This window comes from Cynocephalus volans, chromosome 4, assembly GCF_027409185.1.
Source record: "Cynocephalus volans isolate mCynVol1 chromosome 4, mCynVol1.pri, whole genome shotgun sequence".
NCBI lineage: Eukaryota > Metazoa > Chordata > Mammalia > Dermoptera > Cynocephalidae > Cynocephalus > Cynocephalus volans.
Genome location: NC_084463.1, coordinates 98640133 through 98666874, shown reverse-complemented (window position 1 = coordinate 98666874; position 26742 = coordinate 98640133). Strand labels below are relative to the sequence as shown.

The 26742-nt window shown below is 46.5% G+C and overlaps 1 protein-coding gene across 1 annotated transcript in view; it reads left to right on the top strand.

Annotated features, from left to right (window-relative positions):
- The window catches only part of UVRAG (UV radiation resistance associated), a 303565-nt gene extending 298448 nt beyond the window's left edge, over positions 1-5117 (top strand). Inside the window, exon 15 of the mRNA XM_063093326.1 lies at positions 2584-5117. Coding sequence (XP_062949396.1) covers positions 2584-3277 — 694 coding nt within the window. The 3' untranslated portion in view covers positions 3278-5117. The remainder of the gene's footprint in view (positions 1-2583) is intronic.
- Positions 5118-26742: the final 21625 nt, after the last annotated feature.

Genomic DNA, 26742 nt, shown 5'->3' with positions numbered 1-26742 from the left:
CTTCACCTCTCAAAGCTTTACAATCCATCCATGCAAATAGGAATAACATACCATAGTTTAGATAGAGTTTGTGGATAAACAAGAAGGTCTGTGTACTGGCATTTAGCTTGATGTGTGCCATATCATTGGCACTTAGTCAATGTTAGTTGAATTTGAATATGAGGTTCCCATGTGGGATGCAACAGACAGTATGAGCTCTGGACTTAAACCGAATCTAGTTCAGATGTGGTTCTTCAGCCTTGAACAAACCACGTGACCCACCCACTCGCCTACCTTTTTTACAGGGCAGATGCAAAAGGGTTCTGTGTGTGCAGAGCACCTTCCACAGTGCTGAGAACATCGTTGATGCTCAGGAAAATGATTGTTCCCTTCCCATTGACGTTGTGGGGTCAGGTTGGGGGGGCAGTCCTCACACTTTATTACTATTCTGTTGAGGAGAGCTTTCTGGAAGCTGCAAAAACCCATCTTCCTCTGATGTAGTAAGCACTACTAGATGTGTTTCAGACCTGTTCTTCATACCCTGCCTTTTAGCCCACTAGGAGCCTAACAGAGAAGCAGAGCAGGATACCTGGAGGGGGTGGGAGGAGATGGCAGCACAGGGAGAGTGTCAAGTTATTCACCCTTCACATCCATGAGTGGTTAAACACCCGGCCTCTAGTCACACCTACAGCCTCACCTTTAGTGTTCCAGGCTGGCTTACCTGGTGTTTCCCACCCTTCCTGGGCTGGGCTGCCAACTGAAAGCTTGGCTTGTCTGCACAGATAGACTGTCTGTGAGTAGTGCTGATGCTCTGTTTTGGTTTGATTACTTAGTCAACCTGCAAAATTATTTAGAGAGGGACACTGTCAGCAAGTGGTAGAGTAAAAACAATAAGGTTGACAAAAATGTGTAGCTTATCCAATTACTATGAGTTTTGGCAATATATTAACTGAAAACCTAGATTAAGGCCAATAGATTTCGCTCTGTTTTGTTTCGTTTTTCTTGAGAACCAAAAATAGTAATTTACTTGTCTGCTTGCTCAGTTCTGTATGCACCCCAGTGATCTCCACTAATTATGAAATCTCTCCTGGCACTGATACTTAAGGCCAAGCAAAGGAGTCTGACAGACCCATGGATTAGAAGCCTTGTGGTTGCCTTTTCTCAAAAAGAATAACCCTTGCTTGGGTGTCTGAGACCACAGGCATAATCCAGCATCAGAAAAACTTTGAAAGAGGGAGCAAGGAGCTGGTTCCGGGGCTTGAAGCTGTGGACACGTATTGAAGGAACCCTAGATACCTTTTTCTTTTTCAGGGTACTTATTACAATTGTAATTTGAAAATGTATTATTCGAGTAATTATGAAGTCTTTCTCCTGCAAGATTTGAAGCTCCTTGGGGGCAGGGCTCTGTCTTGCATCTGTCTCCCCTCTCCAAGCCTTGCTCATATACTATTTGTTGGCTGTGTCTGGTTTCAAGTCCTGCATCTACTCTTGCCTAGTGGTTGATCCTTTGCAAGCCGCTTAACTTCTCTATGCATGTTCCTCACGTGGAGAACACAAGTCAAATGAATCTCTCTCTGCCTCTGAACCCAGCTTGTTGATATAGTTGTGTTGAAGCTAATTTCATCTGCATATAATAGTATCTAAAACTGTGATCAATACTCCAGGGGTGGCTTGACTAGCACAGTGTACAATATAACTATCATTTTCAGGGTCTGGATACTCTATTTTCATTAACTGATTATTATTTATTATTTCAAACTTAAGTGTAATAATGCATACCTTGCTTTCTTGACAGGGTTTTTATAAGGACCAAGTGAAATGATATATATGAAATTACCTCAGAAACTATAAAGCTTTATATAGCTAAACAATGATTATTATTGCTGGCCCAAAGATAGCTTTCTGAGAAGTAACTCAGGTTCAAAAGAAGGCACTGAAGACCAAGTATTGTAAAACATGTATGTGGCTAGCCTTATAAAGAAGAATTTATTTCCCAAGTTAATTTTTCATGGAAAAAAAAAAAAAAAGTGCCCTTGATCCTCTCTCTGCCAGTTCTCTAATGCAAGGTGATTAGCATCTAGGTGTTGGAAAAGGCAGTTTATCATCAAATCATGAGTCATGGGTTTTAGTTCAGCCTTGTCACTGCCTCACTGAGTTATTAAGGGCAGGTTATTTAACTTCTCTGCCAAATGAGGATGACTGCTTTACGAAGATAAAATAAGTGAATATTAAAAACGAGATTAGCAATGGCGATAGCTCTTCAGACTGTGAAGTTGATTACATCCTCATGTTTTTCTTTCCAGATCCGGTCTGTCCAGTTACTTCAGTTCTTCCCCATATGACATGGATATGTCTTATCCCCATCCTACACTGGGCACTCTTCTCTAAATATATTGCAGTGTGTCTGTATCCTTCTTAAAGGAATCTCCCACTGGTGGGCCCAGCATGCCACATGTGGTTTCTTGCATTCAGACACTACAATAAATATTGCCTATCTATTTTTATTATCTCAAATCTAAATATGCTGTTTCCTGTCTCTGGATCTAGAAGGCTTAACCGAATTCTGAAGTAGAAAGTAACTTCTCATTTTTGTTTGTCTTTTAGCGACAGACATCACACCTCCAGTGCAATCCCTGTTCCAAAGAGACAGAGCTCCATATTTGGGGGTGCAGATGTAGGCTTCTCTGGGGGGATCCCTTCACCAGACAAAGGACACCGAAAACGGGCCAGCTCAGAGAATGAGAGACTCCAGTACAAAACCCCTCCTCCCAGTTACAACTCAGCGTTAGCCCAGCCTGTGACTACCATGGGAGAGTCCGAGAGAAAGACAACATCTCTGTCCTCCTCCTTGGATACCTCCTTGGACTTCTCCAAAGAAAACAAGAAAAAAGAAGTAAATTTGGGTGACAGCTTAAGTGGAGGCCATGTGAGTGTGAATGCTAGCCAAGAACAAGGAGAAGCCCTCTCTGGGCATCCGGCCACAGTAAATGGCACTCTCCTACCCAGTGAGCAGGCTGGTTCCACCAGTGTCCAGCTTGCAGGTGAGTTTCACCCAGTCTCAGAAACTGAGCTCTGCTGTACTGTGGAACAGGCAGAAGAAATCATTGGGCTGGAAGCCACAGGTTTCACCTCAGGCGATCAGCTAGAAGCATTTAACTGCATCCCAGTGGACAGTGCTGTGGCAGTAGAGTGTGATGAACAAGTTCTGGGAGAATTTGAAGAGTTCTCTCGAAGGATCTATGCACTGAATGAAAATGTATCCAGCTTCCGCCGGCCACGCAGGAGTTCTGATAAGTGATATGAGCAGACAGTAGGACCAGGGCAGAATCGCTGCCTAAAATGAGGATAAAGCTGCACTTACCCTTTGTATTAATTATGACACAAAATGAATATTAATGGAGGATATTCCTCAGAAAAACGGATTTTAGGAATAAAAGGAGGGACTCAGGATCATTGTATATCAGTGAGCCAGACAAAGTTAGATTTTGCTTTCAAGATTTGCTTTTCAGGCCTGATGATTATTTTAAGGCAAAAAGTCACCCTCTAATTGAAAGAGCTTATAGCTCAAATTACCTTTTAGGTATTTGTCTGCTTTTTATTTACACTTCTATGTTATCCTCAGAGGGAAGATGATAATATATAAGTAATATAAAGAACTCACCTTTAGTTTCTCATAAGCATTTGCCCTCACTGTAGTTTATAAAACTTTGGGGAAAATGGAATATTCAGAAATTGGTTTCCACCATTTACCGAAGGGTCTATGACCATCCATTAAGTTGATGAATAAGAAGTATAGTGGTCTCCTTATACGCAGGCCCATCTGCCCCTGTCTTTGCCCCCATCCCCAGGTACCATAGTCAACCTGTAGACCTCGCTGTTGCCCCACCTTCAGGGATGATGGACTGTGCATCCTGAAAACTAAGGGCATCAGATTCACTGGTTCTTTAACCCAGTAGCCAAGATCTTCCATCTCTTCTAATCAGCCATGACCTTCCACCTCTTCTGCCATACCCTTGTTGTAGCCCTCAAATTAGATGAAAAACTTGCCTCTGGTGGATCCCAGGGGACTCTAAAGGGCCCCAAGGTTACTACAGTCAGATGGCATTGAATCCCCTTTGGGGGCCAAAGTTTTTATGTGGGTAGATGCTATGGTCAAAAACTAGGTATGCTTTCTGGCAATGCACTCATCAGACAAAAATCCCTTTATGTAAATCCCAGGTTAATATATTAAATTTCAATCAGAAAGAAGGCATTATATATGACAGAGTATACATAGAGAGTCAGGCTGTCTAATATGCAAACTGCAAGGCAGTTGAGATGGATTAAGAGACTAGATGAAGCATAGAATATTATTGGTATGTGTGCAATTTCATAAATATTAAATTATGTTTTTGACGTCCAATTGTCATTCCTGCATTTAGATTTTATTTGTTATTGCTTTATACATTATGTAACTAAGGACATTGCCTCAGGGTTGCAAGCTCTTTAAGGAAAATTTATCCATATATCCATGTATTGTATAGAAGAATAAAATTGAGTTTACTTCACTTGACCTGATTTTTTTTTTTCCAGCTTTGAAATTCCTCTCAAACATACATCTCCATATGTTACATCTTGACAGGACTAGCCTGAACAAAAACTGTGGCTGTATCTAAGCTAATGCTGCTGACTTCATTTACTTATTGTGTATAGCAACACAAATGCTTCACAGGTGTACTCTCCAGTAGCTGCATTTGTCCTATGTAACAACTTAATTCATAGTTCTCATAATCATTTTCATATTTTGTCCAAGCATTCCTTGGCTCAATTTTAATTGATAGCTACACCGTTAAATGGACTAGTTTGTGTTGTTGTTTTCCATGTAGAGAACTCACAAAATTACTGCATAGCAGATATATATAACCCTCAGGCAATTTAAACCTTTAACTTGATCTGAAGAAATCCATCTTATTCCACATGAAGAGGGTAGGGCCACTCCAAACCTGGAGCAGAAGCTTCCTTGCAGTATACTGTCATTCATATAAGAGTCAAAAGGGTGGCAACAGACACTATCTTGGATGTACATCGTTCTGTGGGGTCCTCCAGTGAAGTAACATCTACAAAAATAAAAGGTTTTTGGGGCCGGCCCGTGGCTCACTCGGTAGAGTGCGGTGCTGATAACACCAAGGCCCCGGGTTCGGATCCCATATATGGATGGCCGGTTCGCTCACTGGCTGAGTGTGGTGCTGACAACACCAAGTCAAGGGTTAAGATCCCCTTACCGGTCATCTTTTAAAAAAAAAAAAAAAAAGGTTTTTGAAGGCCATTGTTAGTATTGAAGAATGGAAGGTGAATCACATGCAATTTGTGATTTCTCCAGATATGGGATAGATTTAAAACTTCACGCCAAACTCAAACTATTGCAGTGCATTCAATTGCAGGCCCTCCAGCCTGGCTTCAGCACCACCAAGCAGTGAGACCACTTGCAGAAACTCATGAATATAGTGTTCATCTGAGGTTCCTCACAGCCAGGTACAGCCTGGAGCTCTGGGCTTCCACCAATCAATCTCCCCTTTGTAGACTCCCTAATTATGGGCTTCATGGCTTTCACTCCCAAAGCATGGAGCCCTGCCCTTGAATGTGATCACATCTCTCAGAACTGATCAATGGTTGCCTACATATTTCGTTGACCCACACTATCCAATGATGTATGCCTCAAAACACTGCTTAGGTTTGGGTTTGTTTTGTTTGGGTTTGGGGTTTTCTTTTGACTTTGTTTGATGTCTGCAGTTTCTACAATGACCTGAGTAGAATCTATGTGTCTCCTGAAACAACTCTGTTCAGCATTTTACAAAGCTGCAGAATTAGTTTTGCCTCTATTTTGCCAAGGCCAAAATACAGAATGAGCTATTATCTACTACTAATCTTTTTAATTAGTCTTGTAAGTCACTAAGAAAATAAAATCTTCTTAGAAGTAATAAGTTGAAGTGGAAATTCATTACTAATGTATTTCTGAACTGCTAAGAGCCCTTTTCAGTTTTCATACAGCGGAGACAATTTTAACAGCCAACAAATGTCCTCAAGTGAATATTTGATTGTTTTTTTTCTCTCCTCCGCCCCTTAACCACTTTAGAAATTCCATAGATTTTTTTTTCCCTCAGAATATTAGTTTTGGAAGATTGTTCCAGCTATATTTTTTTTAGCAGTTCTAATGGTGCCCATTTATCCTGACCTAACCAGTTATTTAAATAATTTTTTAAACCACCACCAATAATAAATGGCATGTGAAACTGATCTGTTGGTAATTGGAAGAAAACCCAGCATCTGTATTTATAAAATAAAATTGATTAGTATTTATTTTGAGAGTTAAAAGTGTATGTTATTTCCCTGCTGTGTTTGAGTCCTGTCTTCATTGTTTTGAATTTCATATTGAAGCCGGGTTAACTACAAAAACCTTGTTCTCAAACAGCCAGCCATTCAGCATTTATTCAGCACGTGCTCACTCACTCTCTCTGTCTTTGTGTGTATGCATGCATGCACATCCAAGGCACTGGGCTAAACAAAGTTAATATGGAAATTAATAAGCCTTGACCTCTGCCACATCCTCTAGTGGAGGGCACAGGTATTTTAGCAATTAATTATAACTCAATGTAATAAATTCTATGATGGAGATATGTATAGCCATGCTGTGGAGAAAGCTGTAGGAGACCACTCTGCAGAGAAAGCTATTAATTCTGGCTCAGGACCCAGAAAGATTCATGGAGGTAATGTAGATGAAAGATATGTAAGATTTCACATTATAGATGGAGAGAGAACACACAGACAAAGGCCCATAGGCATGGCAGGGCCTTGTGTGTGTGTTTGGAAAATAGCAGGAGTTTGCTGTGCTTGGGTCCTGAATGAATGTGAAGAAAGGTGAGAGAAGAAATTGAATTGCAGGCCAATGAGGAAGGACTTAAAGTGCCAGCTAAAGAGATTTGAATGAATCCAATGGGCAATTGGTAGGTATCCTTTCCAGGCTTTAAAGCAGAAGAGTAACTTGGTTAGATCTGAGTTATGACTAGCAGCCAAGTTGAGGCTGGATTCTAGTGATACTTGCTTGAGTCTGTTTAATCTTTCCTTTTTGTTCAGAAAAAAAATCTGTGTCTAAAAAAGAGGTGCATCCTTGTGTCCCTAATGTTTTCAGGGTTCATATTGAATAACACTGGGTTTTTACTGTGTGGTACAGAAAGCGGCAGCATCTATTCTTCAGAAGCTGGGTTCTGAATGCCCCAAGGCAACTGTTCGCTTCTTTGCAACTCTACCACTTTGGAGTTATTAACTATGGTAAAGTTATTGAACTTTTAAGAACCCCCATTTCTTAATCTGTAAAAAGTTGGAAAGGATTCTGCCCTTCCCAGTTACATTTGTGTAGGACTTGCAACATTGTAAGTGCCCCAGCAGTGTTGATTCTCTTTTGTCCTATAGGAGACCACTCTGCAGTGATATAAAGAGTGCCTGCTCTCGTGCTTGGACACAGCCACTTAACCTCTCTGAATCTGGTCCTAATCTGTGAAGTAGGGATAATACTACCAACCCCCAGGGTTGATAGAGTGTTAGAAATGATAAGTGACATACAATGAAAGCACTTAATGATCTTTACAAAACACCACGTATGTCAGGAGGGTCAGCCATTCAACAAGGATTTCTTGTGTTGTATGTATCAGGCTTTGGTGGGGTCTTTGAAATACAGATATTCATTCTGTGCACATTGAGAATGTGCTAAGGGTAAAACTGGTCTTTTCAAAAACTAAGCACTAAACAAATGTAAAGTGTTCAAGAGGTTTTGGTGGTGGGGAGCATGGACACAGTGCTGAGACATGGCTTATAAGCCTAATGAGCTTAATTTTCATGTTTTTTAACATCTGGCAGATGAGCTTTTTTAGGCCCACCTCATCCATAAATATTCTCTAACACAGCTTCTCGCTACCTCACTGAATACTGAATTGGTGCCCCATTTGCTCGAAGTAAATGACTCTTTTTCTTTTTTTCCTCTTAGCACATCTAATTACAGCTTTGTAGGTTGACAGCTCAACCTTGTGATTTTAAATAAATAAAAAATACATGATGTCTATAAAATAATCGCACACCTTTTAGAGGCTGGCATGTCAGCAATCCCAAAAAAGAACGATCATGAATCTAGATAAAAATAGAAAGGCAGCCAGTTGGTGAAATAGCCATAGCTAAGCCAGGCATAGAACTGCTAGGGCCAGGCCAAATACTTTTGGCTATTGCGTACAAAACATGATTCTAACGAGCTCTCAGTCCCCATTACATTGCAAGCAGCAAATTAGAAAGGCACAGAGAGGGTGGTAGTAGACAGAAATATGGATGGCCTGACTCTAAGGAGTGAATAGGAACACTCAGGAAGGAAGCAGTCAGTCCGATGGAAGAGCAGTTAGGGGTATTCCAATCCCAGTGCTGTGAGACCCAGGCAAGGCACGTGACTTCTCTGAGCCCATGCGCTCCTCTGTAAAGTGAAGTTGGCCCCTTGGCTCGGGTTTTCCTTTGGGCCTGGACAGAGGCCCCGACTGCCCTAGAAGCAAATTTGTATTCATTCCTCAAAACCTGTCTCTGATTCCCTTGGGGTTCACAGCATGGCAGGACAGGATTGTCACCTGTCACTCTGCCTATTTATGAAGAACTTGGGACTAAACCATTTAATGACAGCCTGCTTCTATCAGGGTTTGTATGAAGCAGAACAGCTACCACCCTGCCATCTACTCAAAGTCCTTGTCACAAAGGCTTTTGAAATATGTAACAAAAATTAATAAAACAGCTAGCTTTAAAAATTCAGCTTGAATGCAACTTTTACTGTTCCTAAGGATAGACTCCACTCATCAGAAAAAGGATACATTAATTTTAGTTAGATAGGAAAATGCATAAAATTGTTTAAGGAAACATTCAGAACAGTTAAAATAAGTTTTGATGCTTTAAGGGATAAACTTGTTCTCTCAAAAATTTACTTGCAAAATTTTGTTTTTGCAATTCTCTTATAGGGAACGCCTTACTTCTCAAAGAAACCAGCATCACTGTGTTTCCACAAATTACTTGCTCTTTGGGTCAGGGGCTCAGCCACATTTGATTATGATGTTAGGAGACTCCCAGGATACCTTATATGCAAGTGATATGTGACCTTTCGCTCATTAACAGAAGTCTCCAGAGCTTGCTGACCTCAAGGCCAGGCCCTTTGTTCTCCAAAACCTGCCAGTTGCCTTGACTCTCTTCCCCAGCCCTGCCTAAGCTTTACTTCAGTGGCACACGGTAGGTGCTTATGAAGTGTGCGTGTGTGTGTGTGTGTGTGTGTGTTTTGTAACTCACTCCTGTGTCATCTCTTGGTCCCCTGGGAGCTCTGTGAAGGTCCAGTGTGCCCAGAGTCAGCATCGAAAAACATTTATGACCTTTAGAGGCAGAACTCTCCTAGGATCAAATAAGACTGTGGAACTGGTTTTTGTAAAAAGTAAAAACAGGTGTACATTTGAGGGATTATCACACAGATTCTTAGTAAACATCCTGAGTGCTAATGAGCCACCACCAGCCAGGAAACCAGTGCAGAAGCCTAGGCCCTGCTGCCCAGGCCTGCCCTGAGGACATGTGCACTGCAATGCCTGCTTTCTCTCCTGGTGATGCAGCGACCCCTCAAACATGCCAGTGTTTTTTCTGTCCCATCTCTGTCCCCTATGTGATTGCGTCAGATCCTGTGGACAGCCCTCAGAGGATGTGGGCAAAGTGTCACCATCACCACTTCTTCTAGAAACCCACAGGAAGTCCCCAAGAAAGGATGACCTGCCCCAGATCACACAGATCCCAAGGCTACTCTGGGTCCAGACTAGACCCTGATCTCTCCCGAGGGACTCTTCCTTCTGTACCCCAAGCTCTGTCGAGGTCTCACAGCCTGCTCCTTCTATCCTACCCTTCTGATTATCCTGCCAGCCACAGACAGCTCTTCCCCACTCAAAGAGCCACAGACAGCTCTTCTTTGCTACTCAGAAGGAGCAGCAAATCTGGGGGGACATTTCTGTGCAGGGAGTGGAAAAATTCAGCATTTCATAAGCACTGTGTTGTGAGGAGTGGTTCAACTTTGCAGAGGGGGAAAATGTATGTTTGTAACTGTTGGAAATGTGATCTAACTGTCAAAAGTCCATGAGGTTGGCCATGTAAATTGCAACTCACAGACATACAAGATAGAAGGGGCCAGAGGAGTGGGAGAAGATTCTTTGAAGACTCACCTTAGCTGTGTCTAACAGGTGAGTCAGAGGGATGAAGTGGAGGCAGTGCTCCCAGCCAGGGGGTAAAGAAGCACAGTCAAAGACACTGCCAGGGATCTGTATTTATTCATTCATTTGACAGCTAGTTATTGACTGCACACTTCATGCCAAGCTCTGCATTAGGCTCTAGGGGAAGAAATGCACCAGGCAGACAGTCCCTGCCCTCAGGAAGCTGCTGGGCATGTGGCTGAGACAGGAGAGTACAAAGGGCAAACAGAGCTGGGGTATAAGGTGCGTAGTAGTGGGGGAGGGCAGGACTGAGCCTGCCACTGGAGGAGGGGGCAGGGACTATGGGGGTCGGTGCACAGGATTAGCAGAAGCGGGTCCAGAACAGAGGCCCAAGGCCGAGCACAGGAAGAGAAACAGGAGGGAAACCATGGAGACTGGGAAGGGTCATCAGGGTGAAAGCTGCAAGGGCCATGGGCAGTAAGGACAGGGACCAGCCATGGTGTGACTCCAAGCCATGGGTGACTTCCATAAGACCGTTTCAGGGCTGGGGGAGCAGTGAGGAATCAAGGGACAGTGGTCAGTGAGAGTGGCCAGTGAGAAAGTGCAGACAATGAGTAGAGACAACTCTGGCAAGGTTAAGCTGTAAGAGGTGAGGAAAAATAGGGTGGAAGTTGGAGAGGATTATGAGATAAAGGGAAGATTTTCCCTCAATGCCAAAGAAAGGAGCCAGTAGCAGGGAGAAGGTGATGGTCCAGGAAGAAGACAGGAAAATAAAAGGAGCAAGGTCCCAGAGAAAATTGAGGGGGTGTGGGGTGGAGATCCTGGGTGTGGTGAGGACAGAGAAAAGGGACAGGGAGGGCAGGAGTGGACTAGAGCTGTCTAACTGCATAGAGTGGGAGGCTGTGGGCTTTCCTACCTAGCCCTGGTGAGAGGCAGCCTGGGATGAAGGCCTGTTTGGAGTGGCTGTCCCAGCGTACAGGCAGGACAGAAGGGTTGCCATGAGAGTGGCTTGGAGTTTCTTGGGCCTTTTGAAGGAGATTCCTGAGGTTTAGGGGAGGGGTTTGGTTGGCTGCCCATGGGTCATCACAGCTAGGAGAGCTGCCTGGGTTATAGTCACCTCCCCCAGGCTCCCTTCAGCCACACTTTTGCTCTCTAACCCACTCTTCACATCTGTCCTAAACACCGCTCTAACCTTTTAAGAACTGTTAAACAGAGGAAAGGATCAAACGTTTACTTACCGTTACTGTGTGTATTTTACACAGTAGTTAACAAAATAGTTGTTGAGGGGAAGTTTCTCTTATAGAAATATTCCAAGTAAAAAGATTCAGAAGGGTTAGTAAGAATTAGACTATCACCACTTGGCAGCTCCTCATGAATTAGCATGTCTAAGACAATGATTGTCAATGGCTGCTAATATCAAAAAAAGAGAGACAGAAAGACGTTTTATGCCTCCTGATGTAAAAACACAACACCTATGAAGTAGTCTTGGCAAAAGTTTGAACCTGAATATAGTTAGACCTTTATCTGTGTGGTCCAGTACAGTAGATGCCAGCTACGTGTGGCTATTAAGTAACTGAAAAGGGGCTAGTCCAAATTGAGATGTGCTACGAATACAAGATACACACTAAATTTTAGAGACTTTGTACAAAAAAAGAATGTAAATAATTTTATTTTAATTTATATGTTGCTTGCATGTTGGAATGATAATATTTTGGATATATTGACTTAAGTAAAATATAATTAATCTCATCAGTTTCTTTTTGCTTCTTAAAATGTGACGAGTAGAAAATTTTAAATACATGTAATTTGCGTGTATGGCTCACACTATTCACTATTGGACTGCACTGATCTGGATCTAACTACCATCTTAGGAAGTTCAGAGGGCAGATGAACATGTTAACATGGGGAAAATGCAATCAGAAAAATCTAGACAGTGGGAAACTCTGCAAGACAAATGACGTGGTTTCTCCAATAAATATATTGCAATAAATATATAGAAATAAGAAGGGAAAACTTATTAAAAAGAAATTCAAGAGATATGTCAATCAATTTCATTATGGACCTTGTTTAGTTCTTGTAAACTAAACAAACTAAACAAAAAATAAAATTAAATTAAGGGACAATCAAAATGTAAACATTAAATATTTTATTATATTAAGGACTTGTTATTTTTGTTAGGTGTGATAGTAGTATTGTGATTATGCTTTTTTAAAGTCCTTATTGCTTAGAGATGCATACTGAAATATTTGCAGGTGAAATGCATATGCCTGGGTTGGGGGTGGGGAGAGGGTGGGGTGAGAGTGGGGTATAGATGAAGCAGGATTGGCCACGGATGATGGATGACAGGTAATTGGGAGTCCATTTGCTCACCACTGTGCCCTTTAGCACACACCCTGTCCTCCAAGTGGATGCACTTGTCATTCCCAGAATGTCCCTGCATCCCTCAGAGACTTTGCCCCCATGGTATCTCTGCCTAGAATGTCTTTCCCCCCATACCCCAGAAAACCTCTGTTTTACCTGTATGCTGGAGTTCAGCCGTCCTTCTTTTCTCTTTGAAGTCCTCCCTGGCATCTGCCCCAGTCTCCATCCCCGCCTCCGCCCACAACATGTAGGCTTCCCTTCTTTGTGCTCCACCCGCCACTAGTGTGTGCCTCCACTGCAGGGGCCCTTCTCACATTTTCTCCAAGTGTACATTTCCCTGTCTGTCACCCACGGTAGGCTATGAGCTCCCAGAGGGCAGGCCCCCTATTTTAAGGCACAGCTAGTGCTCAGGAAAATGTGTTAGATCGGTATTGATGTGCTGAGTGCCAGTATTAGTTCGTTTCTGTTGCTTATGACAAAATATCTGAAACTGAGTAATTTATACAGAAGTGAAATTTATTTCTTACGGTTGGGAGCTGGGAAGCCCACGGTCGAGGGAATACATCTGATGAGGGCCTTTTTAGTGGGAACTCTATACAGGGTCCCGTGGCGACCAGGGTGTCACATGGCAAGAATAGGTTGAACAAGAGAGCTAAGCTGCTCTCTTATAAAGCCATCAGAACCACGCGCATCACCCCATGAATGGATCAGTCCATTCAGGAGGCTGCAGCCCTCACAACCTAATCACCTCTTAAAAGCCCCTCCTCTCAAATACCATAATCAGGTTTTCCACCCTCTAAGCACTGTTACAATGGAGGTCAAGCTTCCAGGAGTTTTGGGGGGACATTCAATCCACAGCAGAGCCTATTCCAGACTGAGGGAACAGCATATGCAAAGCCTTGGAGTAGCAGAGAGTATAGTACCTGTGTAGTACTCAAAGGCTACAGTGGAGAATTGGTGGGCAGTGGCCAGGGTTTCTGCAGGCATCGCCCCGCCCCTACCCAGGATTGTTTTCTTCCAATTGTATTTTGCAGTTTAGTATTGATGATCTTTTTTTCCAACAGTTAAAGTGCATGTTGCTGCCCCTGGCTGGCCCATCCCAGTGCATGTGTGTGGACCATCCCATTGGCACAAGGAGTACTACCATAAGTGGCAGATTTAATTTACAGTCACAACTCAGATGTGCAGAAGTGTAACTTTATTCCCCCAGAACTTCAACCAAGCTCATGATTGCTCTTTTCAGCTGGTGGCAGAAAACTCTTATCTTTCCACTTCAAGGCAATTCATTTCTGGTTAAAACTTTATTCTCTATGAGATAAGTGTTCAAATTCCCAAATCTTCCCTGACCTTATGTCCTCCAGCCCCGGGTACGGGGCTTCTGGCAAGAGGCTCTCTGACCTGCCAGGGGTGGGGCTCATTTGAGTGCCTGGTGCTGAGCCCTTCCCTAGCTCTCACCTGTTTCACTCTCCTCCAGGCCTCTAAGCCCTGTTCGGCTCCCCTGGGACTCAGGCCCCCTGGCCCACTTGCCCTCACTGCTCTGTGAGGCTGCCCGGCACCCTGAGGAACACAGAGCTCCTATGAAGGCTTGCCTAGGTCTTCCTGGCAAGGCCCTGGGCAGTCAAATCCCTATTTCCCACTTAGAACCCAGAAGGGACAGGGACAGGGGAGGAAGGGCTCCTCGCAGGTTCCCCCAGTCCTCTGACTTCGGAGTCTAGCTTTGGTCCTTACGAGTAGCCCCCACTGCAGCTGTTCAAACTTTTGCTTCCTTTCATAGAGGTGAGAAAAGACTCCCACATCATCACCAGCCTGCATTCTTCTCTCCTCTATGTCTGGTCAGAACTCACAGATCCTTTTATTGTTCAACAAAGCCTTGCAGTGATAGCTTGGCTTTGTAGACATTCATCTCTTCAATTCTCTACTGTTTGGGGCTGTATCCACTCTGCCCCAGAGGCAGTAAATGCTGGGGTGTTGGGGGGTGGTGCGGTAAGTGAAAGGGACACAGGAATGAATGAAAACACCTAGCTTAATGGCCAGCCTCGCTCAGTGCTCTCACTGCCTAGAGCGGGGACGGAGCAGGCTGACTGGACACAGAAGGAAGCATTCCTGCTGATGTCAGGGCCAAACAAAGGAATCCCATCCCAGCAGTGCAGAGGGAGAGGATGGGGGAGCGGTGAGTGATCAACAGCGCGTGGTGAGTGGGTGCATTAAAGGCTGAGGAGCTGGCGGTGTGGCAGACAGTGCCAGTGTCACGTCATAGAGGACAATCTAGTTCCAGCAAAACCTCAGCCATCACATTCAGTTAATATCGCTAATATGAATTTCATAGGCTTAGTTTTGTGTGGTTTGAATTAACAAACTTGCTTTGGTTTTATGTTTGTAGGAGAACTATAAACATTCCTTTGTATTTAGTTCTGTGTTTATAAAATGTTCCTAAGAGTAAGAATAGAGGGGTGGGACAGTCTATACTGAACAATTCTTCCTTGAACTTTTTCATTTGTCCTTCCCCAACACCCCCTCCAAAAAAAAAAAACTGGATCCAGGAGGAGGTGTAGACAGTCGTTCCTTCAGGGTTGGGTCAGACCTGCCCATCCTCACAGTAAGAGGCTATCAGAGGACCTGCATTCACCTGCCCCCACCCTGGTCTTTGTTCTAGATCCTTGGGTGCCCTCTGTGGCCAGCCCCTCTCTTTTCGGCCCTCTTCCCTCTGAATTATTTCCTTGAGGCCTTTAACCCCGGGGTTTCTCTTACTCTTTGGGTTCCACCTTTTCTTCCTCCAGCCTCTGGAGGGTCTTTGGAAAAGAAAGAGGAAAAAAAGGAAGAGGGCTTTGGATCCTGCTGGCAGAGCATCCACCAGACAGGCTGACCATTTGCAGTGCCCAAATGGGGCCCCCCAGCATCATTCTGCCAAAAGAGTTTCTGCCTCTCACTTTACCTTGGTCACATTCCCAAATGCCCCCTCTGTTTTCTGGCTTTAGTGTGTGCCAGGCACCAGGAGGGAGGTGGAGGAGGAAAAGATCTGATGCTAGCACAGACTTATTTAGGCAATATTACAAATAAAAATAAGTTTTCAGACCTAGGGGGTCTACAGGAATTTTTAACCTTAAAAGAATCCATACATTACTTTTTCTATGGTGTTGTACGTCTTACATTTTATTGTTGATCTCCAGTGCAGAGGGAGATCTATGAAGCGTCTGACACATGCAAAGTGACGTGTTCTGGTATATGTTTATCAAAGAGCACAGTGGGAGAAACTTCTTGTGATGGCGGTGGTATGGAGTGGTTGCGTGGACTTCCCTGCAGATATTAATTATGACATCCGGACAGAATTTTTAAAATTTATTTTATTATTTTTTTATGTTAGCATTTACTTGTACATATTTGTGGGGTACAGTGTGTTATTTCAGTACAAAGTATTTTTTAAAAAACAATTATTTAAAGACCCTGGGAAGTGTCTCAAAAAGACAGAAGCCAGAGGAAAGTTTACTCTGAAAAAACTGTAACTAGAAGAGGTAAAAATCATGACGGTGCTCCCAAGCTCCTAAGGCTATGTAGCAGGTGGGAAACCACAGCCTTACCACTTCAGGTTGTAGAGAGTAGAGTTCAAAGCTATAAGAGTAGCTGGAAATTTAAGGGGGAAATTCTGGAAGTGAGAGAACTGCAAAAGGCCTAAGTCCCAAAACTTGAGCACAAATTCTGTCTAAATCTTTAGCCAAATGCTAGAGGTCCTGGTGAAAAAAACAGGCAGGGACCAGAGAGGAGCTACCCTTGAAAGACAGAGCTGCCAACTGGGTAAGATATGTGAGTATGCTGCTTTTGGTAAAATGAGTGAAGTTCCCAATCTGTATACAGTTCATATAGCAGAAAGCTAAAGCCTTACTGGCTTGATGTGTCAGAGGACAGAGTCCAGGATTGGTAGAGCAGATGTAAATTTAGGGGAGAATCCACAGAAAGAAGGGAACCACAGAAAAGTGAGCACCAAAATCTGAGCATAAACTACCCAAATCTTTGTATGACTGCCAAATTATAGAGGTCCGGGGAGACCCCTGGGGGCCACGCTTAAAAAAAAAAGCAGCAGCTGGAAACTGCAGGAACCGAGAACTGATATCTGCTGCTGCACACCATGGAGGAGACAGAGTTTGCAGTTTAAATCCAGGAAAACTAACTTTCCACCAGAATAAATACCAACAATCATCAGAAGCACAAAACCCAGAATCACTACAATATCTAGTTTTCAAACTGCAAAGAAACAGGAAAACGTGACCCAGACTCAGGAAGAAAAAAAAGGCAAACAACAGCAACTCACTCTGAGTGAACATAGATGTTGGATTTAGCAGAAAAAGACTTCAAAGCAGCTTTCATAAATATGATAAAAGGAAAATATGTAGAAATATTGAAAGGAAAAGTAGTCTTAATGAGTGAAGAGAGGGATTCTCAACAGGGAAATGGAAAAAAAAATATATATATATATATGTACACACACACTCGTGTGTGTGTGTGTGTGTGTGTGTGTGTGTGTGTACACACTAAATGAAAATTACATTGCTGAAAAGTACAATAATTGAAATGGAATATTTACTGGCTGGACTCAACTACAGATTGGAGATGGCAGAATAAAGAATAACTAACCCTGAAGATAGATGAGCAGATATTACTTAATCTGTTAAATAAATCTGTTAAGTAGTAAGAGAGGAAAATGATTGGGAAAAATGAACAGAGCCTTGGAGACCTGAGAGATAATATCAAGAGGCCCAAAATATGTGTAATTGGATGGAGCACCAGGAGAGAAGTGAGAGAAAAAAGGCAGAATAAGGGACTTGAATAATGCTAGCCAAAAATCTCCCACATTTGGTAGAAAACTTCAAGAATCTCAATAAATCTCAAGCAGGATAAGCACAAAGAAATCTACTTCTAGGCACATAATAGTCAAACTGATGAAAGCCAAAGATAAAAGCAGCCAGGAAAAAAAAAAAAAAAAAAAGATCAGTGCTACAATTAAATTAATGGCTGATTTCTCAGCAGAAAAAATGGAGACCAGAAGATACTGGGACAATACACTTAAAGTGCTGAAAGAACACTATCACCAATAATTCTATATGTAGCAGAATTATCCTCCAAATAATAGAGGTGAAAGTAGGACACTTTAAGTTAAGATAAGCAAATAAAGAGACAATTTATCACCAGGAGACCTGCATGACAAGAAATGCTAAAGGAAATTTTTCAGCCCGAAGGAACTCAGATCTATAGTAAGGGAAGAAGAAAAAACTGGAATTGATAAATATGTGGGTCAATTAAAAGATTACATATATATTTCGGGGGGGAATTACAAAGTGTGTTTGTGATATATTTGACAAGAATAACATTAAGGAGAGTTGGGGGGGTGGATAAATGAAAACATATTATTGCAACATTTCTAAATCTTACCAGAAGTAATGTATTAATTCGAAGTAGACTATAATAAAGATATGCATATATGCATATCATATGCATGTAAATATAATTAAAATGCATATTGTAATCTGTAGAGCAACCACTAAAAATTATGCAAAGATATAGCTAGAAAGCCAATAGAAAGAAAATGGAATCCTAAAAAATATTTGATTAACACAAAAGAAAGCTAGAAAGGAGGAACTGAGGACCAAAACCCAGAAAAGACAATTAGAGAAAACAAACAGCAAAGTAGTAGACATAAATGAAGCGTTTCAATAATTACAGTACATGAAATGGAAAAAATATTCTGAACAAAAGGCAGAGATTGTCCAACTAGATAAAAAAAAAAAAGCGAGAACAAATTCTATGCTGCCTATAAGAGAGGTGCTTTAACTACAAGCAGGCTGAATATAAAAGGATGGGATGAGAGGTGCCACGCAGATGTGAGCATCAGACAGCAGGAGTGCTGTGCTGACATCAGATGAGTAGGCCTGGGAACAGGGTGTTACTAGGCATAAAGGAGAACATTCCACGATGACAGTAAAAAGCTCATTACATTGAGAAATACAAGAATCATAAGTGTACATCTTAAATGGATGCTGTTTATTGTATGTAAATTATACCTCAATAAGGGTTTTTTTGTTTGCTTGTTTTTTTATGCAAGCACAATGGATGCTGAGGGGTGGAAGAGTAGAAGGGGCGCTATACTTGTCCAGGTGAAAATTATCGGTTACTTAGACTGGAATGGAGGCAGGATGGGGGTTATGATGCAAAGAAGAGAAAAGGCAGGTTTATAGGGAGAAATACTGATTTCAGACTTAGATGTGTTAAGTTTGAGAGGCCTGTTAGACTCTCAAGGGAAGATGTTGGTAGCTGCTGGATGTGCAGACGGGAGTTCGTTGTATCTGTGTATTAGTATTAGATGGGGGGAGATTGCAGGGTGGAAGAAGTGGGTTCAGAACTGAGCTCTGGGGTTCATTTGGAGGTGGGAGAAAGAGGAAGAGAGGAGCCTTTATGGAGGACTAAGGAGAACCGGCCAGAGAGGTGGGAGGGAACCAAGGAGTCCAGAGGAAAGGGCGTTTTGCGAAAAAGCATGTGGCTGACAGCAGAAAAGGCAGCTGAGAAGTCATGTCCGAGCCTGGAGCCTGGCACTGTGGGGGAGGCGGAGGACAGGAGCCAGGTGTCTGCCCCAGGGGCCGATGGCGGCAACCTGGAGAGAAGGGAAGGTAGGTTGTGGCCTGGCCCTCTGCCCTTGGCCAGGCATGCTCACCAGGCAGGTGGGCAGTTGGCACACCCTTGTGAGCCCAGCTTCAGTGACCAGCCTCTGCTGCTTGGTCCTTGGAACACAGAGAGAACCTGAGGTGGTCCCTGTCCCCTGGAGCTCCTAGTCTGGGCCATGTAGGTAGGTAATTGTGCTGCCCTGTGTGGGAGCTCCTTAACTTTGGAGGTGAGATGGGGAGCAGGGAAAGCCTCAAAGAGGAGCAATGTTTGACCTGGGCCATGAAAGATGAGTAGGAGTGGGGGTTTTCCAGATGGTGAAAGGGAGCTTGAATTTGTCCTGCCTGATCCAAGGGGTGGACCTGCGGGTAGGTAGAGGTCACAAGGAGGCAGGGGCTCATCCACGCACGGCCTCTCACTGCTGTGGCTGGCCAGGGTGCAAGGTCCTCCTGGAAAGCGGATGAGCACCTCATCTATGGAGCTGAGGACAGGAGTGCCAGCAGAGGCTGAGCACCCGTGAGGAGGAAGGACTGAGGGATGGGCCATTGGAATGCACGCTGGCCAGGTTCATTTCCGAAGCAGGCTGCACTCCTGGCAATTTTATCAGCCACATGTGGCCAAGCTGCAGAGGCTGGCGGGGGCTGGGGCCCAGCATGTGCTCCTTTAGAGCCCCTGCTCTCCTGGCCCCAACCCAGCCACAGAGGTGCTACCTGCCAAAATACATCCCAATGTGCAGAGGCCCCGGAAGGCGAGGTTTCAGACTGTGTTGTGCATCAGATTGGGGGAAACATGCAGACAGAGGCTGCAAGAGGATGGGTGAAACCTGGGTGTCCCCGGAGCTGGGGGGGTCCTGGTTGTGGTCACACAGCTAGAGAAAAAGTACTGCAGAGGTTAGGAGTGAGGCTAAGAGGCCTCTTGTGTAGAGCAGGGCAAATCGAGTTTTGAGAGCCTGAAGTTTGTACAGTATGGAGAGCCCTTGTCGGAAAAGAATCTGCCTGTCATTTCTTCTAGAACAGCTAGACTTCATCAGGAAAGAATGAGTCAGTAGGCCAGCACGTAGTTCCATCAGTCAAGATGCATAAAACGTGCAACTGAATGCACAGATATATTTGTTGTTGCTAGTACTGCTACAGGTTTGCCAAAAACACAGGAATTCTGATAAATTGGATCTTGTGTGATTGTCATCAGAAAAGAGGAAAAAATGATTGGTAAGTTAAACCTGCTGCTTTATTGAGTATATTTCTGACAGGAGAAAATGTCCATGTTGGGTATGCATCGATGAAAACCAAATCTTCCAATTACAACTTTACACAATCTGATGATGGGAAGGATTTTCCACAGACTAGATTCTGGCTCTGTCCATTTTGAACATTTCTTCTCCGCCATCACCCACATGCTGCCGGTGCCAGGGCCTGCAGGACACGCTGATGTCACAGTATGACACGGGGCCCTGCACCACGGTGTCCCCATGCCGGGTGGGAGTGGGAGTGTTCCTGGAAGCCGCCCCAGACTTGCAAGTGACTGCAGCCACACAAGCATGTGCCCCTACTCCCAAGTGAGAGTTTCCTCAACTCAAACTCCCCTTAGCCAGACTCCAAAAGTGTCTGTAGCTGCTGCAGAGGAGGAAACGCAGTGGAAGACAGAGGTCTTAACCGATTGCAGTTTAAATATTACATTTTTGCAAATTTTACAAAAACACAATCACGTGAACACACTGCTAGTCTCCACGCTCTCCCCTCCACTCCCACTCTTGAGAGGAACCCTGAAGAGTTCGGGGCCTGAAGCTCAAGCTTTTCAGTTTCTCAGGAAATCCACTTCGGCTGTCATTTAGTCATTTCCAGCTTAGCTCTACCCTGTCTCTCCCTGCTCAGCACACTTCTGTGGCTCCCCGTTGCACTCAGGGTAAAGCCAGGCATTTACGTCCTCAGTGGTTACTGGGGGGACTTCATCAGCTTCCCTTGTTCCCTGAGGAGCTGTGGGAGGTGGGCTTTTTTGGGGAGAACAAATATGGGGAGCCAATGGGTAAACTCTGAGGACGACAGGGATCACAGGCTTTCAGGGGCTGTAACTCCCATGGGTACCTGCAAGCAAGTCCCTGTCACCAACCTGAGAGATAGGGGGACCCATGGAGTCGGGCAGGACCCACACTCCTGATGCCAGCATCTCTCCCTGTTGAGACCAGTGAGAGATGTGACCCCATTCTCCTGTGAAATTCCTTTCTGGACCATGGGATGGAGGTTGGGAGGGAGAGTGGGGGAAGGGGGAAGGGCAGTGGAAGGGGCCACACACCTGAAACCCATACTCCTGAGTTCAACAGTTCCTGCTCTGTCCTTTGTTGGCTGTGTGACCTTGGGCAAATGACCTAACCTCTCTGAATTTCAGTGTCCTCATCTACAAATCAGGAAACACTTGTTTCTTCTCAGGGCTTTTGTGAGGAGTTAATGAAACAAGTGTCATGAAGGTGCCAACACATAGCAGGGCCTCACTGCTCCCCGGCCGGCAGAGGACACTGGACTTGTTTGCTGGTCACGATCCTGAGTGACTCCTAGATTTCCTCAGCAGGTTAAGCAATCAATGTTGACTATTTATTGGTTTCGCAAACTCTTCCAAAGAATAAATTTCACTCGGCCCTATCCCAAAGCACCTCAAAATCCCTGTTCTCCAGCACTGGCTGCCCCCACTCCTCTCCCGTGGGGACCGTCCCATGTGAGCAGTGGGCAGTGGCCAAGGAGCGAGCAGGCTGGGATGAGAGAGCACCCCCCACGGGCCTCTGGTTCCCACTGTTGTTCTCTCTCATGTTCTTCCAGACCAGCCTGCTGCAACCCCCTTTCAGCACCACTTCTGGTCTCTTCTCTGGAGACACCCTGGCTGCTCGTCCTACTTCCCTGCACGCTCCTAGTTGCCTTCCTGGCCACCTGCCTAGGCCTTGTCAAACTGCTTGAGGTTGGAATCTGAGGTAGTAGCCTCGGGGTGGAGGGCTTGGGCTCCTAGACCTGAGGGGGTGCGAGTGTTCGAAGGTCCCCAGAGAGGGGACGCTGACCCAGCTGGTAAGACCCTGACCTGGGTTTGACCCTGGACCCTCATCCAAGTGGCCATGTGACTGTGGGTTGGTCTCTTCTCTTGCTGAGCCTCTATTTTCTAAGAGGTTAAGTGAGGCCTGCTCCTGCTCTCAGAGAAGGTGCCCTTTGACCATTGTCCTGGGAGAGCCCTGCCCAAGAAGGTGCTAATCAGCAGGCTCCTACCGAGGATCCCCAGTCCCTTCAGAATAAGTTGATCCCATGATGGGGCCTCCCAAAGTGGAATAACTGGTCCCATTGTTCACACTGAAGTTGTCCATCTCTGGGCCTTTGCACAGGAAGGTCCTCCCCCACCTCTTTGTGGCCCTGGGAAGCCCCACCCAGCACTTCCCTCATGTCCCATTTGCATTTTGAACAGCATTTTACAATTTGCAATGTACATTCACATCTCTCCTTTCCTTTGAATATTGCATTTCTGTGCATCCTCCAAGGTGTGAATCATCATCCACTTTACAGATGAAGAAACCAAAGCTCAGAGAAGGGTGGTGGATGAGCCAGACACCCGAGTGTAAGAGGCACAGTCCTGAAGCCAGGGCTTTCTGCACATCTCATGGGGCCTGGCGGGGGCTTGGGGTCTGGCAGGGAACCCAAGTTTGAGCTGGTGATTTGGGTTGTGGATGAGAGTGGAAATGAATGAACAGAGCCCCTCTTCACTGGGGCATTTTTAGACCCCAGAACAGATGCATGCTGTGGGGAGGTGGGGGCTGCGGTGTGAAGCAGCTCAGGCTGCAGGTATTGGAGGTTGTTCTGGATTTGTGGGAAAGGCGTCCCTCGACTGCCTGGCACATGGTCAGGCTCCAGCACTGCAGAGGGCAGTGGGCAGCAGGCAGGCACGCCACAGAGGTTGGCAGGGGCTGGGGCTTGAGGGGCCTCAAGTGCTGGGGGAAGGAGCTGTGCACAGAGCCTGAGCAAGGAAGGGTTTTAAGCAGGAGAGAGTCCTGGGGCCCAGCCTCCATGGCTGACGCTCCTGAGGGGAGAGGCCCTCAGCTTCCACAGCGGGCACACAGCAGGCTGGAGCTGGGCCTGGACAGGGATAGGCTGGGAGCTGGACACTGAGTTCTGGTCCTGGCTGGCCTTTGATCCCCTGTGTTGGCCCTCCGTGGACCTGGCTGTCTCATCTACTGAGTAGGGTTGACTGTTTCTGTTCTGCTTGCAGTCTGGGGCTCTTGGGAGCTCAGAGACAGAGAATATGGAAACTTTTGGGGAGACTGTCTGGTGTTGAGCTCAGCTGGGCCTTTCATTTGCTACGAAGGGTATCAGGCTGTCCCTGTCTTCCCTCCCGAGGGTCAAGGTAGTGAGTGCAGAGGCCCTTTGTAAACTGTGAAGTGCAGGGCTTGTGAGGTGTCATTACTGAGCAGGGAAGTAGAGACCTGGTCTCTGGACCTGGTCTCCAGTCATGCTTGGATTGTAGATTATGGGTCCCCTGCTGGTTCTTGTTCAGTCACTCATCCATTCATCTGTCCATCCAACAGCCACCAAACCCTGCCCCAGTAGCTACAGCTAAAGCCCAGACAGCACGACTCAGTACAGGCCCTGTAAGCACTTAGAGGCCCTTAGAGATGCCCTGGGGACCCCCACTCCATTTTCCAAATGTGGAAACCAAGGTCCAAAAGGGGGCAGGAGGAAGCCCTAAGATGATCTGAACCAGCTCCAGACCTCAGCCTTAGACTATTCCTTCTCCTCCCCAGGCTGATCTCTGACCCTGGCTCAGGTCAGCCCAGGGTTGCTCAAGCTTGGAATGAGTCCAGTGGGACAGGGACCAGGCCATCTCCCAGGCTGGGAGCAACCCAGCCCCTGCCTGACAGCTCAAGCCCAGGCCCAGGCTGGGGCATGGAGCTAGGGGGGTGTCGAGGGAGGGGGCTGGCGAGGCCCAGCGCCACTGCTTTCCAGCACATGCATGATATTATCTCTGGCCTTGGCTCAGCCCGCGGAGCAGGATGCGGCTTTCAACACCTCCCTCCCCTCGGACAGGCACGGGGCTTTGTGAGTTTCTCACACATGGATGGAAGGGCTGGGCCTGGGCAGAGGAGACCCCCAACCGAAGCCACCCCTCCTCTGAGCGGATAGTCGTCAGACAGCCACAGCCCCTGAAATGGGAGCAGGAAGGGCCGTGGTGCATGAGAGGGAGGGGGTCACTAGCGTGGTTCCTTGGACATCTCCTCCATCCCCTCCCCTCTCCTCTGTTGTCCATAATCTTGGGCGCCTGTTCAAGGAATTCTCTACCCGTGTGTTAGTGATTTATTTAGACTCAGCTCATCCCTCCTGTCGGGCGGGTGAAAGACCCGTGCTCCCCCCACCCCCTCACCCTGGACCCTGGGGCCGTTTTCATCTCCTGCACGGCAGGCCTGGCCCTGCTCCAGTCTGCTCCAGATGGCAGGGGCTCTGCTCGACTCTGCAGGCTTTTGGAGGACCCTGGAATCTCACTCCTGGGGGCCCAGGCCACCCCCTGGTATGCTGTGGGCCCTCCCTCAATCCTGCTGGGCCCTGCCTCTCCAGCTGGGGAGGTGACAGGTGACCTTTAAGAGCAAGGGGCAGCATGCCAGCCTCTCCAACACAGTCTCCCCATTGAACAGAGGGACAGCTAGAGGCCAAGAGAGAGAAAGGCACAGGAGGCAGTGGGGAGGCCCCAGCCCTGTGTCTGGCTATTAAGGTTACTGAGGACCTCTCCCGCATCCATGATCTCATCTAAGCCTCACTCAAACCCTCCCACCAAGAAAGGGTCAATGTCCCCATTTGGCACATGAAGAAGTAAGGCTGAGGCTGGGAGAGGGCCCAAGTAATGCAAACCAGCAGGCTGGGGCCAGAGCACAGGCTTGCGCTGTCTCTCTCCCTCTCTCTCCATCTGTCTCTGTCTCCTCCAGGTTCAGCCTTCAGCTCTCAGGGCTGGGCTCATTGCTGTGTGTGACCAGGCCTCGGTGCAGCTGCACAGCTCTCCTACCCAACAGAAGCAGGAGTGTGCACGCGTGTGCACACATGCTGGACTTTGAGGGTCGGGGGTGGGGTATTCCCATTCCAAGCCCTTGGGCAACATGTGAAGCAGCAGGCTCACAGCCACTATAGGATGGTGCCCACCCCCTGCCCCTTGCCCTTCAGCCTGTCCACCAGGCCTAGTGAGCGTGAGGAGGAAGCTGGCTCATTCTCCCACACCAGCCTGCAGCCGAAGAGCACCCTGGAGAGGAGGCACTTGTGCTGTAGCCCGGTCTGAGATATTTGCTCACCACCTGCCCTTCATCCTGAAGTCTGTGCTTCCCAAAGGGGAGCAGGCAAGAAGCCTCTGTGTTATGGCTCTTCTTAGAAGTCCTTTTGCCTTGTATCCTTCCCAGCTGACCTCTTCAAGGTAAGCAGAGGAGAGGAACCATTGCACAGATGAGGAAACTGAGACCCAGAAGGTTGCAGAGCGCTGGCTTGTTGTGTAACCCTAGGCAAGTCACTTACCCTCTGTGGACCAGTTTCTCCATCTCATGCTGAGGGAGGGGAGTGGTTAGATAAGATGCCCTCTGGGGATCCTCTCTTCCCAGACAGCCACAGCCCACCTTACCTCCTTTTCCCTGTGCCCGGCATGGGGCCTGGTGCCTGATGACAGAACGCAGCCTGCATCAGACCACACTGAGAGTGCAGAAGACACAGATGTGCAGCTGAGTGCCCGCTGTGTGCAAGGTGCTAAATCAAACCCCTTCCCCCACTCAAGCCTCAGGACCACCTGTGAGGTCTGTGTTAATACTCACATGTGATCAGATGAGGCTCAGAGAGGTAAGGTGACTTATCGAAGGCCACACAGCTATACGGGGGACACCAACATCACCCTCTCTGCCTGCTTGCTTGACAGGCCTGCCTGGCCAGGGTGGAAGGAGGGTCTAGACCAGGGCAATAGGCAGGCTGCCTCTGTCCTCAAGTGCAGAAACTGGGCTAGTGGAGGACGAGGTAGCAACACTTAATTGGGGGCTTGGGGTTTGGGTTTGAAGCTGTGTAGCCACCCAGTGCTGGCTGGGTTGGGAGGTTATTGGCCTGGGCCTGTGAGCTTCTCCCCAATTCCCTCAGAAAACCCTTCCTGGTTCTGAACTAGCAGAACCCCCTCCCAGGGTGGCTGCCTCCATCTGCTCAGAGATAACAAGGCCCCCAGGCTCTCCATCCCTGGACATGAGGGGAGGGCAGGGTGGGCCGTGGAGAACCACTTGACCTTTGACTGCTCTGTGCTCAGCCCTGGCTTCTGGGGAATTTTGGTGCTGTCCCAGGGGCCCAGCAGGCAGCATCCTCCTGCCAGGTCACCACTGTCTGCTGGGGAGCGTGTGGCTAGGAAAGGGAGCCCCAGGTACTGGTCCTGCTCTGCTGAGGCCCTCTGTGGCCTGGGAGTCACCTCCTCCACATGGGACTGTAGAGGCAGCAGAGCAGGCATATTTGCGGAGCTTTGGAGTCAGGCACATCTGGATTTGAGTCTTGCCAGGGAC